General features: G+C 43.8%; 1 protein-coding gene across 1 annotated transcript in view; it reads right to left on the bottom strand.

The window, feature by feature from the left end:
* Nucleotides 1–14,811, bottom strand: part of LOC141227665 (amine oxidase [flavin-containing] B-like) — a 233,607-nt gene that overhangs the window by 132,015 nt on the left and 86,781 nt on the right. The window contains exon 4 of the mRNA XM_073667245.1: nucleotides 418–522. Within this exon, the coding sequence (XP_073523346.1) occupies nucleotides 418–522 (105 nt within the window). The remainder of the gene's footprint in view (nucleotides 1–417; nucleotides 523–14,811) is intronic.

Raw genomic sequence — 14,811 nt, forward strand, 5'->3', positions numbered from 1 at the left:
AACTTCAAGATCCTGTCCCAATATTCAGTAGGTGTAGTAATAATAATAATATTAGCAAATACCTCCAATTAGAAATTAAGTATAGTTTTTCTGATTCACTTACCCCATGTGCAGGGCATTGCCGTAGCTTAGGAATCCATGATTACAACCACTGATATAGTGACAGTTAGTTAGTTAGCTGTTAGTAATTGTAACTATGGATAACTAAGCTACTGCAATGCCATGCACATGAGGTAATACTACACTATTTTACATTTCTTATTGGAGGTATTTGCTAATATTATTATTATTACACCTACTACATATTGGGGTAGGATCTTGGAGATGGGAATACCCCTGTAAACCTTCCAACTGCAACCTTTGTAAATACAAGACACAAACCTCTTACATACAGACCAAGAAATAATAGCATCATACCTTACTCCCCCAGTGATCCATAGTTCTCATGAAGTTGTTATAATCTAAGAAAACCAGAGGATTATAGGCTGGTGGAAAAGCTCCTTGAAATTTGTATGATTTACCCTGAAAATAAAGTTGTATTATTAACATATTTTTCATATTTAAGAGAGGTAAGTAAAAAAAATTTATGGATTGAGACATATACAATGAAGTCAAGCTCTGACTAAGACTAGAGACACTACATTTTCGGCCACTACTGTGCACATACAGTGGCATTTAAAAGTTTTGGCACCACCAAAAGTTAAACATGACACATTTCCTTTGTATTTTAGGCAAAAAAATATATATATATATATTTTCATCTTTTACATTTTAAAAATTGCAAAAAGGAAAATGGGACGATGCAAAAGCTTGGGCACCCTGCATGGTTAGCACCTAGTAGCACCACTTTTGAAAGTATCACAGCTCATAAATGCTTTTTGTTGCCAGACAAGAGTCTTTCAATTGTTTTTTGAGGGATTTTCATCCATTCTTCCTTGGAAAAATCTTCCAGTTCTGTGAGATTCCTGGATCGTCTTGCATGCACAGCTATTTTGAGGTCTAGCTGCAGATTTTCAATAATGTTCAGATCAGGGGACTGCGAGGGCCATTGTGAAACCTTCAGCTTGCGCCTTTTGAGGTAGTCTATTGTGGATTTTGATGAGTGTTTAGGATCATTATCCATTGGTAGAAGGCATCTTCTTTTCAACTTCTGCTTTTTTACAGATGGTGTTATGTTTGCATCAAGAATTTGTTGATATTTCATTTAATCCATTGTTCCCTCTACCCGTGAAATGTTCCCTGTGCCATTGGTTGCAACGCAACCCCAAAGCATGATTGATCCACCCTCATGCTTAGTGGTTGGCAAGATGTGCTTTTGCTGAAATTCTGTGTCCTTTTTTCTCCACATATACCTTTTTTCATTGTCGCCAAAGAGTTCTATTTTAACCTCATCGGTCCATAGGACTTGTTTCCAAAATGCATCAGGTTTGTTTAGATGTTCTTTTGCATACTTCTCACTCTAAATTTTAAGGTGAGTAGGCAGGAACAGTTTTCTTCTGATGACTCTTCTGTGCAGGCCATATTTTTGCAGGTGTCTCTGAACATTAGAACAATGTACGACAACTCCAGAGTCTGCTTAATATTTCTAAAGGTCTTTTGCAGTCAAGCGGGGGTTTTGATTTGCCTCTCTAGCAATCCTACGAGCAGCTCTCACTGACATTTTGATTGGTCTTCCAGACCTTTTCTTGACCTCTACTGTTCCTGTTAACTGCCATTTTTAATTACTCCATGCCTTCATGCCTCGCCGCATTGATGCAGTAATTGATGCAAAACGAACCCCGATCAAGTATTGAGTGAATTTACTGAACATACATTTCAGTAGGCCAACATTTCGGATTCTAAAATAATTTTTCAAGCTGTTATAAAGTATTCTAATTTACTGAGATAGTGACTTTTGTGTTTTCATTGGCAGTAAGCCATAATCATCAACATTAACAGAAAGAAACACTTGAAGCTAATCACTCTGTTTGTAATGACTCAATATAGTATACGAGTTTGACTTTTTGTATTGAAGAACTGAAATAAAATAACTTTTTGATGACATTCTAATTTAGTGAGATACAGCTGTATATACAGTTGTGCTCAAAAGTTTACATACCCTGGCAGAATTTTTCCTTTCTTGGCCTTGTTTCAGAGAATATGAAAGATAACAAAAAAACTTTTTATCCACTCATGGTTATTGGTTGGGTGAAGCCATTTATTGTCAAACTACTGTGTTTTCTCTTTTTAAATCTTAATAACAATCAAAAACATCCAAATAACCCTGATCAAAAGTTCACATACCCTGGTGATTTTGGCCTGATAACATGCACAGAATTTGACACAAATGGTTTTGAATGGCTACTAAAGGTAACATCCTCACATGTGACCTGTTTGCTTGTAATCAGTGTGTGTGGATAAAAGCTGAGTGAGTTTCTGGGATCCAAACAGACTCTTGCATCTTTCATCCAGCCACTGACATTTCTGGATTGTGAGTCATGGGGAAAGCAAAAGAATTGACAACAGATCTACAGGAAAAGGTAGTTGAACTGTATAACACAGGAAAGGGATCCAAAAAAATATCCAAGGAATTGATAATGCCAGTCAGCAGCGTTCAAACTGTAATTAACAAATGGAAAATCAGGGACCCTGTGAAAACCAAACCACGGTCAGGTAGACCAACACAGATTTCGGCCACAACTGCCAGGAAAATTGTCCGGGATGCAAAGAAAAACCCACAAATAACATCAGCTGAAATTTAGGACTCTCTAAAAACTAGCGGTGTGGATGCACTTGAAGAAAAATGGGCAGCATGGTCGAGTCGCCAAAAGAAAGCCATTACTGTGCAAATGCCACAAAGTATCTCGCCTACAATACGCCTAACAGCACAGAGACAAGCCTCAAAACTTCTGGAACAAGGTAATTTGGAGTGATGAGACCAAAATTGAACTTTTTGGCCACAACCATAAACGTTACATTTGGAGAGAGCTCAATGATGAGGCCTATGATGAAAGGAACACCATTCCTACACCATTCCTACAGTAAAGCATGGAGGTGGATCGCTGATGTTTTGGGGATATGTGAGCTACAAAAGCAGAGGAAACTTGGTAAAAATTGAAGGAAAGATGAATGGAGCATGTTATCAGCAAATACTGGAGGCAAATTTGCACTCATTAGACCGGAAGCTGCGCATGGGTCGTACTTGGACATTCCAACATGACAACAATCCAAAACACAAGGCCAAGTTGACCTGTCATCGGCTACAGCAGAACAAAGTGAAGGCTCTGGAGTGGCCATCTCAGTCTCCTGACCTCAATATCATTGAGCTACTCTGAGGAGATCTCAAGCACGCAGTTCATGCTAGACAACCCAGGAATTTACAGGAATTGGAGGCTTTTTGTCAAGAAGAATGGGCAGCTTTACCATCTGAGAAATTAAAGAACCTCATCCACAACTACCACAAAAGACTTCAAGCTGTCATTGATGTTAGAGGGGAAAATACACTGTATTAAGAACTGGGTATGTGAACTTTTGATCAGGGTCATTTGGACGTTTTTCGTTGTCTTTAAGATTTAAAAAGAGAAAACACAGTAGTCTGACAATAAATGGCTTCACCCAATAACCATGAGTGGAGAAAAAGTTTTTTTGTTCTCATTCATATTCTCTGAAACAAGGCCAAGAAAGGAAAAATTCCGCCAGGGTATGTAAACTTTTAAGCAAAACTGTATATATATATATATATATATATATTTTTACATATAATACAAAGGAAATGTGTCATATTTAACTTCAGTCCCTTTAGAGATCATTTCATCTTCAACTTGCTTAACTGTTCACAATATCAGTAATTCTGACCAGGGGTGCCGAAACGTTTACATTCCACTGTACATCAAAACTTGTGTAATTGCAATAATTTTCTGTGAGAAATACTTTGTTTTCTGGAAGAATTTCAAGGGTGCCATTTGCAGCTATAACTGTATATGGGGCAGTGGGTGCGGAAAGTATTCAGACCCCTTTAAATTTTTCACTCTTTGTTTCATTGCAGCCATTTGGTAAATTCTAAAAAGTACATTTTTTTCTCATTAAAGTACACTCTGCACCCCATCCTGACTGAAAAAAAAACAAATGTAGAAATGTTTGCAAATTTATTAAAAAAGAAAAACTGAAACATCACATGTTCATAAGTATTCAGACCCTTTGCAAAATCACTCATATTTAAGTCACATGCTGTCCATTTCCTTGTGATCCTCCTTGAGATGGTTCTACTCCTTCATTGGAGTGCAGCTATGCTTAATTAAACTGATAGGACTTGATTTGGAAAGGCACACACCTGTCTATATAAGACTTCATAGCTCACAGTGTTAGAACCCTCCTGTTTGTTTTTTCCATCTTGTGTTTTGCGGTCACGTGACCATCTGCCTTTATATTCCAGCTCCGCTCTTATGGCTGTGCTGGACTTCAGTGTTTGACCGTTTCTCTTGCCTGATGCTTCTGTGCCTTTCTCTGTTAAGTTCGCTTGGTCCTCTGGGACCTCTAGTACATTTTTGTCTGTTTGTCTTTTTGTGTTCTGCTACAACTTCTCTGTTTAGGAGGTGTTCCATTTTTGTCCCAGTCCTTAGTTCTTTTAGGGACCCTCCCTTAATTCTATTGTTATGATCTGCAACAAGTACTAAGGAAAGATAGGGGAAAGCTGTCCCTACAGTAAGACTAAGCTGAATCCCTACGATGTAGCGGGCTGCCCGGTCCTAGTGAACAGACCTACCTTAGTCCTCGGCTAGTCTGAAAGAAGACCTATAGCATTAAGGGAGGGGTCCCTAAAAGAACTAAGGACTGGGACAAAAATGGGACACCTCTTAAACAGAAGTTGTTGCAGAACACAAAAAGACAAACTGACAAAAAGTACTAGAGGTCCCAGAGGACCAAGCGAACTTGACAGAGAAAGGCACAGAAGCACCAGGCTAGAGAAACAGTCAAACAATGAAGTCCAGCTCAGCCAGAAGGGCGGAGCTGGAATATAAAGGCAGATGGTCACGTGACCGCAAACCACAAGATAGAAAAAACTAACAGGAGGGTTCTAACAGTACCCCCTCTTTTATGAGGATCCTCCGGATCCTCCAGGCCCTGGCCTATCCGGAAACCTCCTGTGGAAAACTTTAACAAGCCTAGGAGCAGAGACATCAACCGTTCTTACCCAGGAGTTGTCTTCGGGACCGAAACCCTTCCAGAAGACAAGATACTATAATCTCCCTCTATGCCATCTAGAATTCAAGATACGAGAAATTTCATATTCGCCGTCTTCCACCACAGGAGGAACTGTGACAGTGGTGTCCCTATCAGATACGTCAGCCTTTTTCAACAAGGAAACATGAAACACAGAATTAATCTTCCAGGAAGTAGGGACATCCAACCTAACAGCAGACAGGTTAACAACCTGAAGCACTTTAAATAGACCCACAAACTTAGGATCCAGTTTTTTAGAGGGAATCCTCAACCACAGGTTCTTCGAGGACAACCAAACCATGTCACCTACAGTAAACAAAACCTCTTTACGTTTCCTGTCAAAATACTTCTTGGACTTCTTGTTAGCCACTTGAAGGTTACAACGTACATTAGTCCAAACTCTCTCCAGATCACCGGAAAAATTCTCCTCCTCCGGCACCGCCGACCCCAATTTGGAGAATGAGCCAAAAGACGGATGCCTCCCAGAACAACAAAAAACGGAGAACACCCAGCAGAGGAGGATGTATAATTGTTAAGAGCAAATTCTGCGAGAGGCAGGTACTCAGACCACACCTCTTGATTGTCCGCCACAAAACAACGCAAAAACTGTTCAACATCCTGATTCTTTCTTTCAGTCTGTCCATTAGACTCAAGATGATAACCAGACGAAAATGACAAATGAACTCCCAAACTGTCACAAAAAGCATGCCAAAAGCGAGCCACAAACTGAGGTCCTCTATCAGAAACAATATCCGTGGGAACGCCATGGAGCTTGACAATCTCCTTATCAAACGCCTCAGAGAGTATCTTTGCGCAGGGCAACTTAATGAATGGAACCAAATGACACATCTTACTAAAACGGTCCACGACCACCCAGATGACAGTAAAACTCTCAGACACAGGAAGATCAGTAATAAAATCCATAGTGAGATGCGTCCAAGGCGCACTAGGAACCTCCAGTTGGACTCCGTTTTGGAAAATGGGATTCTGAAAGCTCAAGATGATGCTCCATCTAACACTCCCCATGGGAGGTAGTTCGTGCCTAGAGCCTTTAGGAGAGATTTGTTTGTGGAGTGTCATGAGTCTCGGTTGGCAGGTCATTCAGGAATTTTGGAGACTAAGAGACTTATCAGTCGCAGTTTTTGGTGGCCTGGGTGGCAGAAGGAAGTCATCAAGTGGGTGCGTCAGTGTACTGTATGTGCTAAGTCAAAGGCTTCACATACTCCTGCTGCGGGGTTGCTTTGCCCTCTGATCTTCCTGTGTCCGAGAGTTTTACTGTCATCTGGGTGGTCATGGATAGAGATGAGCGGTGTTTGACAATCTCAAATTCGAGCTGTTTTGGGCGGTGTTCGAGTCGTTCGACAAACGCGAACGATTTGCAAGAAATTCGGCTGTTCGAGGTTATGTTCGATAACTGTTCGTGCACCAAAAGCGTGTCCTGCATGTCTGGCGCTATTTAGAGCACCAATCATGCAGGGATTGTCTGCCACTCACTGTAATGCCACAGCCATGGTGGTTGTGGCATTACAGTGGTTGCCCAAATCGATGGGAACAGTGCTCACAGTGAAACATGAAAAGCCGGCAATTCAGCAGCGGCATACACCGGTACCCGACAATTTAGAACCGAAAGAATAGAGCATCACACATAGATTAGATAGATAGAAACATGTCAGCCACATATATAATAAGTACAGTGACAGTGTTGGTTACTGTACTTGTCATTTAGTGTTAAGGATTTATTTTAAAAAATATTAGTGTTTTCATGCACCGTCTCTTTAAAAAGCCGGCCGGCAATTCAGCAACGGTACCCGACAATTTATAACAGAAAGAATAGAGCATCACACATAGATTAGATAGATAGAAACATGTCAGTCACATATATAAGAAGTACAGTGATAGTGTTGATTACTGTACTGGTCATTTAGTGTTAAAATAAAGGATTTATTAAAAAAAAAAATTGGCGTGGGGTTCCCCGTAATTTTAGTCTCTAGCGGAGGTTAAGCAGACGGCTGGGGCAGATGTTTGAAGCCTGGGAAGGGGGTAATACCCACGGAGCTTCCCAGGCTACTAATATCAGCCCCCAGCAGAATACCTAGCCTTTACTAGCAATTAAAATGGGGGACCCCAAAAAAATGACGTAGGGTCCCCCCTATTTTCATAGCTAGCAAAGGCTAGGCAGACAGCTGGGGGCTGATATTAATAGCCCAGGAAGGGTGCCATGAATATTGGCCCCCTCCCAGGCTAGAAACACCAGCCGTCAGCCGCCCCAGAAATGGCGCATCCATAGGATGCGCCAATTCTGACACTTAGCCTCGCTCTTCCCACTGCTCTGTAGCGGTGGCAGTGGAGTAATAGGGTTGGGGTTGATGTCATCTTATAATGCCAGCTGACATCAAGCCCAGGCTAGTAATGGAGAGGCGTCTATAAGACACCCCCATTACTAACCCCATATTCAAAGTTGCAAAAAAACACAAACACCCAGAATAAAGTCCTTTAATTGAAATAAAGACACAATTCTTTATTGTTCTAAATTAAACCATACTTACCATCACGCCCATTCCAGCTGAAGCCAACGATCTCCTGCAATAAAAGTAAAATCATTCATAGACACTGCAGAGCGCAAGCATGCTTGCGCTCTGCAGTGTCTCTGAAGGATGACAAGCTGGATGGCAGCGCTCAGCTGTGATCCAGCCTGTCATCTCAATGCCATCCCAGCGTGGGAGAATTCTCCTGCTCAAGCACTGAGCGCTGAGAATTTTCCCACGCTGTCAGTGGCGTGCATGAGGTGAGCTGAGTTCATTGGACATGAGCTCACCTCATGCACGTCACTGACAGCGTGGGAAAATTCTCCTGCACTCACCGCATGCGCAGGAGAATTTTCCCACGCAATCAGTGACGTGCATGAGGTGAGCTGAGTTCATTGGACATGAACTCGGCTCATCTGGATGCCGTCACAGCCAGACACTGAGGAGCGCAAGCATGCCTGCGCTTCTCAGTGTCTGCCGCATGGCAAGCTGGATGGCAGCGTTCTGCTGCAGTCCAGCCTGTCATGTGAATGTAGCAGAAGCTGTCGTGGGAACCATGGAAAGGTAAGAATGATGTTGCTTTATTATTTTACTTTTATTGCAGGAGATCGTTGGCTTCAGCTGGAATGGGCGTGATGGTAAGTATGGTTTAATTTAGAACAATAAAGAATTGTGTCTTTATATCAATTAAAGGACTTTATTCTGGGTGTTTGTGTTTTTTTGTAACTTTGACTATGGGGTTAGTAATGGGGGTGTCTTATAGACGCCTCTCCATTACTAACCTGGGCTTGATGTCAGCTGGCATTATAATCTGACATCAACCCCAACCCTATTACCCCACTGCCACTGCTACAGGGCAGTGGGAAGAGGGAGGCTAAGTGCCAGAATTGGCGCATCCTATGGATGCGCCATTTCTGGGGCGGCTGATGGCTGGTGTTTCTAGCCTGGGAGGGGGCCAATATTCATGGCACCCTTCCTGGGCTATTAATATCAGCCCCCAGCTGTCTGCCTAGCCTTTGCTAGCTATGAAAATAGGGGGGACCCCACGTCATTTTTTTGGGGGTCCCCATTTTAATAGCTAGTAAAGGCTAGGTATTCAGCTGGGGGCTGATATTAGTAGCCTGGGAAGCTCCGTGGGTATTACCCCCTTCCCAGGCTTCAAACATCTGCCCCAGCCGTCTGCTTAACCTACGCTAGAGACTAGAGATGAGCGTTGTTCTACTCGAACTGTTCGCCAATCTCAAATTCGAGCTGTTTTGGGCGGTGTTCGAGCCGGTCGGCGAACACGAACAATTTGAGAAAAATTCGGCTGTTCGAGGTTATGTTCGATAACTGTTCGTGCACCAAAATCATAACTGGATTTTTTCTCAGTAATGATGAAAATTAATGTTAATACGCAGTTTGAGTGTACAGCGGGGCGGGGGGAGGGGCAGGGGATGGATCTCTGCAGGAACAATGAAGATCTCCATTTTTTTTCTCTTTCCCGCATTTGCAGTGGGGAGGTGCAATCTGTCAGCCTATCAGCAGCGCACACACGGAGCGAAGTGCTTTTTTTCACACAAGCAAGGGCATGTGTGATTGGCAGTGTATGTCACATGTCCTTGCCCTATAAGACCAAGCCATTTTCCCCGTCGCCACCATTTTCTCACTGCTGCAGCTGCGTGTTAGACGGCACCGCTGTTGCTGTGTGCGCTATACCTTGTTAATTTCAAGCCAATTTTCGCACAAATATACAGATAGCTTGGGAGTAGGGAATAGTTGTGATTGCAGTCTTTTTAAGGACTAGGTTACAGCATTTCCTACGACTTTTATCAGGCAGGTCTGTGCTCTTAAATAGATAGATTGTGGGAGTAAAGACTAATTGTAATTGGAGTCCTTTTCAGGACTAGGTTACATCAGTTCCTATCAGTTTTTGCCAGGCAGGTCTGTGCCAGTGCTGTGCAAGTTTTTTTCACAGCATTTGGCTGAATCTAGCAAAGCTAATCCTTTTTGGCCTATTGCAGAGTGTGTTAGTCAGTGGAGTAGCCTATCTGTGTTGCAAGATATACCACCTGTGTATAGAATACCAATTTTTTTACTGCACCTAGTGAAGTAAAATCTTTTGGGCATAGCATCATTCTATTAGTCCATCTATACTGACCTCCATCAGGTTGCAAACTGAATATAATTTTTTTCTGCATCTAGCTCTGAAAAAATATTTGGGCTTCTAGCAGTGTGTGGGACTTGGTCTATTAGTCCATCTATACTGACCTCCATCAGGTTGCAAATTAAAAATAATTTTTTTCTTCATTTAGCTCTGAAAAAATATTTGGGCTTCTAGCAGCGTGTGGGACTTGTTCTATTAGTCCATCTATACTGACCTCCAACAGGTTGCAAATTAAAAATAATTTTTTTCTGCATCTAGCTCTGAAAAAATATTTGGGCTTCTAGCAGTGTGTGGGACTTGGTCTATTAGTCCATCTATACTGACCTCCATCAGGTTGCAAATTAAAAATAATTTTTTTCTGCATCTAGCTCTGAAAAAATATTTGGGCTTCTAGCAGTGTGTGGGACTTGGTCTATTAGTCCATCTATACTGACCTGCATCAGGTTGCAAATTGAATAAAAAAAATTTCTGCATCTAGCTCTGAAAAAATATTTGGGTTTCTAGCGGTGTGTGGGACTTGGTCTATTAGTCCATCTATACTGACCTCCATCAGGTTGCAAATTAAAAATAATTTTTTTCTGCATCTAGCTCTGAAAAAATATTTGGGCTTCTAGCAGTGTGTGGGACTTGGTCTATTAGTCCATCTATACTGACCTCCATCAGGTTGCAAATTAAAAATAATTTTTTTCTTCATTTAGCTCTGAAAAAATATTTGGGCTTCTAGCAGTGTGTGGGACTTGTTCTATTAGTCCTTCTATACTGACCTCCAGCAGGGTGCAAATTGAATATAATTTTTTTCTGCATCTAGCTCTGAAAAAATATTTGGGCTTCTAACGGTGTGTGGGACTTGGTCTATTAGTCCATCTATACTGACCTCCATCAGGTTGCAAATTAAAAATAATTTTTTTCTGCATCTAGCTCTGAAAAAATATTTGGGCTTCTAGCAGTGTGTGGGACTTGGTCTATTAGTCCATCTATACTGACCTCCATCAGGTTGCAAATTAAAAATAATTTTTTTCTGCATCTAGCTCTGAAAAAATATTTGGGCTTCTAGCAGTGTGTGGGACTTGGTCTATTAGTCCATCTATACTGACCTCCATCAGGTTGCAAATTAAAAATAATTTTTTTCTGCATCTAGCTCTGAAAAAATATTTGGGCTTCTAGCAGTGTGTGGGACTTGGTCTATTAGTCCATCTATACTGACCTCCATCAGGTTGCAAATTGAATAAAAAAAATTTCTGCATCTAGCTCTGAAAAAATATTTGGGCTTCTAGCGGTGTGTGGGACTTGGTCTATTAGTCCATCTATACTGACCTCCATCAGGTTGCAAATTAAAAATAATTTTTTTCTGCATCTAACCCAGCCAATAGTTTTGGCCTAATACCACAGTTTGGCCACTCAGCTCTGCTCGGTTACCATCCATTGTTTTTTTGTGCAAACAACTCCAGAGTTGTGAATTAGTTAACCACCAAAATGAGTGGAAAAAGGCCTGCTGCTGGTGGAAAGGGGAATAGGCGTGTTGGGAAGGGGAAAAAAGGTTGTGTCCGTGGGGTAGGTGCAGAAGAAAGACCATCTTCCAGCCAAACTAAAATGTCTACTTCTTTTAGCGGACAATGTGATAAGATCCCTTTCTTACGGCCACGCCAATCGCTACAAATTCCAGATGAGGCACAAAAACAGCAGGTGCTTCAACGGATATCAAGTGCTCCTTTAAGTGGGCTCTCCTCCACATCAACTTCAACATCACAAATACTCCAGTCCTCAAAGGTGTCACCCAAATTGCACTTGCTTCCTCACAGCTCCCAAATCTCCAGCTGCCCGTCTGAGTATGAGGTAGAACAGATGGTTGAGTCTGCAGAGCTGTTTACTCATACTATAGCCTGGGAATCAGAGGTCGACTCCAGCGCTTCTGTGAATCCAGACGAGGAAATGATCTGCACTGATGCCCAGAATCTTTATGAGTCGGATCCAGGACCAGACGCAGAAGGTTCTGACCATAATGTAGACCCTCATTCCCAAACTGTAACTCCTGTTGGTGGAGACAATGAGGAAGACGATGATAAGACTCAAATACCTGATTGGAGCGACAACTTTAGTTTTTTGTCAGGGCAGGAACAGGTTGGCTCTGAGGACGACGGGTGTGATAACGCACAGGGTGATGATGATGAGGTCGGAGATCCCACTTACTGTCAACCCACAGTCAGCCAAGAGATGAGGTCAGCAGAGGAGGTGGAGGAAGATGCTAGTGACGACGAGGTCAGGTTGCGCCTTCCTGGACAGAGACGTAGTACTGGAAGCACGTCAACAACTGCATCCTCAAACACAACTCTGCCTCTCACCACAAGTCGTGGTGGCTCTTCAGGTCGCATGGGTGCTAAGCCTTGCATAGCCTGGGCATTTTTTCAGATCGATAAAGATGACCCAACTCGTGTTATCTGTAACATTTGTCAGCAAAAGCTAAGTAGAGGCCAAAAAATACATAGTTTGAGTACTTCATGCATGAACCGGCACATGGACATGAAGCATAAGTTGCAGTGGGAAGCTCAGTGTGCTACAATGCGGTCTAGCCGGCCGGGCCAACCACCGTCTGCCATATCTTGTGCATCCGCGGCCTCTTCATCCTCTGTGACTGGGGGGACAGCAGTCACACCTGTTTTGGGGCGCAGACCTGCCACCTCTTTACCCGCAACAGCCAGCGTGATTGGCAGGTCATCATTTTCTTTGGAGGTGGTAACACCAGCTGGTCTTGAGCGCTGTCCGACATCGATAGCACCACCTTTGGATCAAGGCAACCTAACATGTCCGCCTGCATCTTCCTCACAGACCGGCAGTTTGCCGGGGACACCCTTATCAACCCCGTCTAAGCACAATAGCCAGCCCTCGGTCCCTCAGATGTGGACAAGTAAAAGACCATTTCCTCCTAGCCATGAGAAAGCTAAGAGGTTGAATTTCACCATCTGCAAGCTCTTGGCTACAGAAATGCTGCCTTTCCGCCTGGTGGACACAGAGGATTTTCGAGACCTTATGTCCGTCGCAGTGCCCCAGTACCAGATGCCCAGTCGGCACTACTTCTCAAAGAAAGGTGTGCCTGCGCTCCACCAGCATGTCGCACACAACATCACCGCTTCTTTGAGAAACTCTGTGTGTGACAGGGTGCATTTCACCACAGACACTTGGACGAGTAGGCATGGACAGGGGCGTTACATGTCGCTGACTGGGCACTGGGTAACTATGGTGACAGCAGGACAAGGGGCTGCTGTCCAAGTCTTGCCGTCCCCACGAGTTGTGCGTCAATCCTCTTTATGTCATTTTTCCTCCACTGCTTCTGCCTCCTCAACCTCCTCTCGGTCTTCCACCTGCACCCAAAGCCTGTCTGGTCATGCCACAAGCTTTCTAACTGCGCAGAAGGGATCCTGCACACCTCCTTACTATGCTGGCAGTAGGGCTCAACGTCATCAGGCGGTTTTTACATTGAAATGTCTGGGAAATGTGAGTCACACAGCTGAGGAGTTGTGGTCAGCTCTGGAGAACCAATTTCATGAATGGTTGTCTCCACTGGACCTGAAACCAGGGAAGGCCGTGTGCGACAATGCTGCAAACCTGGGTGCGGCCCTTCGCCGGGGCAATGTCACACACGTGCCTTGTATGGCTCACGTGTTGAACCTGGTTGTCCAGCAATTTTTAGCCCACTATCCCAGACTAGATGGCCTTCTGCAGAGGGCACGGTCGCTGTGTGCTCACTTCCGCCGTTCGCATCCCGCAGCTCAGCGACTTACATCTCTACAGAAGTCGTTGGGCCTGCCACTTCACCGGCTAAAATGCGATGTGCCTACCCGGTGGAATTCAACTCTGCACATGTTGCAGCGACTGTGGCAGCACCGACAAGCCCTGGTGCAATACGTTCTGACGTATAGCCTGGGCCAACGAGATTCAGAGGTGGGGCAAATCACGCTGGAGGAGTGGTCTCAGATCAGGGACCTATGCACCCTTCTGCACAGTTTTGAAATGGCGACGAAGATGTTTAGTGCTGACGATGCCATTATCAGCATGACTATTCCGGTGGTTTACATGCTGGAGCACATGTTAAACAGAATTCGGAGTCAGGTGGTGGCACAAGAGGAGGTGGAGAAAGTAGAGGAGGAGGAGTTGTATGCGGAAGGGCTAACATCTGCAAGGTCCAGACGGTCGGCAGCACCAAGGCGGCAGGCATGTGAGGGTGGGGGAGATGATTTTACCAGGGCGCATGGTAGCAGCCAAACTAGTGAGGAAGGTGCAGGAGCCCAGGAAGAAGTGGAGGACGAACTGATGGAAGACTCATCAGATGAGGGAGACCTTGATCACATTTCTGTTGTGCGAGGTTGGGGGGAGAGGACAGAGGAAGGAAGCATGATTGCTACCTCGCCACCAACACAACAGGGACTTGGTGCTCCTGGATGCGCAACACACATGAGTGCCTTCTTGCTGCACTACCTGCAACATGACCCTCGAATTGTGAGAATTAGAAATAATCCTGACTACTGGGTTGCCACACTGTTAGATCCCCGGTACAAAAGTAAATTTGCAGAAATTATTCCTGCCATAGAAAGGGATGCACGCATGCAGGAGTATCAGCAGAGACTGTTGCAGAATCTTACATGTGCTTTTCCACAAAATACCAGTGGTGCACGTAGTGAATCTCACAGTTCCAACTTGCCAACCGTGGGACCGTCAAGTGTTCAGCACTCAAACCGTAACAGAACCACAGTATCTGCTGGTAACATCAATTTTGCGGAATCATTTCACCACTTTTTTAGCCCATCCTTTGCAAGGCCACAGGAGACAAGAAGTCTGACACATAGTCAACGCCTAGAGACGATGGTACAGGAGTATCTCCAAGTAAACATTGAAGCCACGACTGTGTCACTGGACCCTTGCTCTTTTTGGGCTTCCAATCTGGATAAA

The sequence above is a fragment of the Phyllobates terribilis genome, unplaced genomic scaffold (genome assembly GCF_046119375.1).
Source record: "Phyllobates terribilis strain yellow unplaced genomic scaffold, ASM4611937v1 Scaffold_2__4_contigs__length_985480577, whole genome shotgun sequence".
Taxonomy (NCBI): domain Eukaryota; kingdom Metazoa; phylum Chordata; class Amphibia; order Anura; family Dendrobatidae; genus Phyllobates; species Phyllobates terribilis.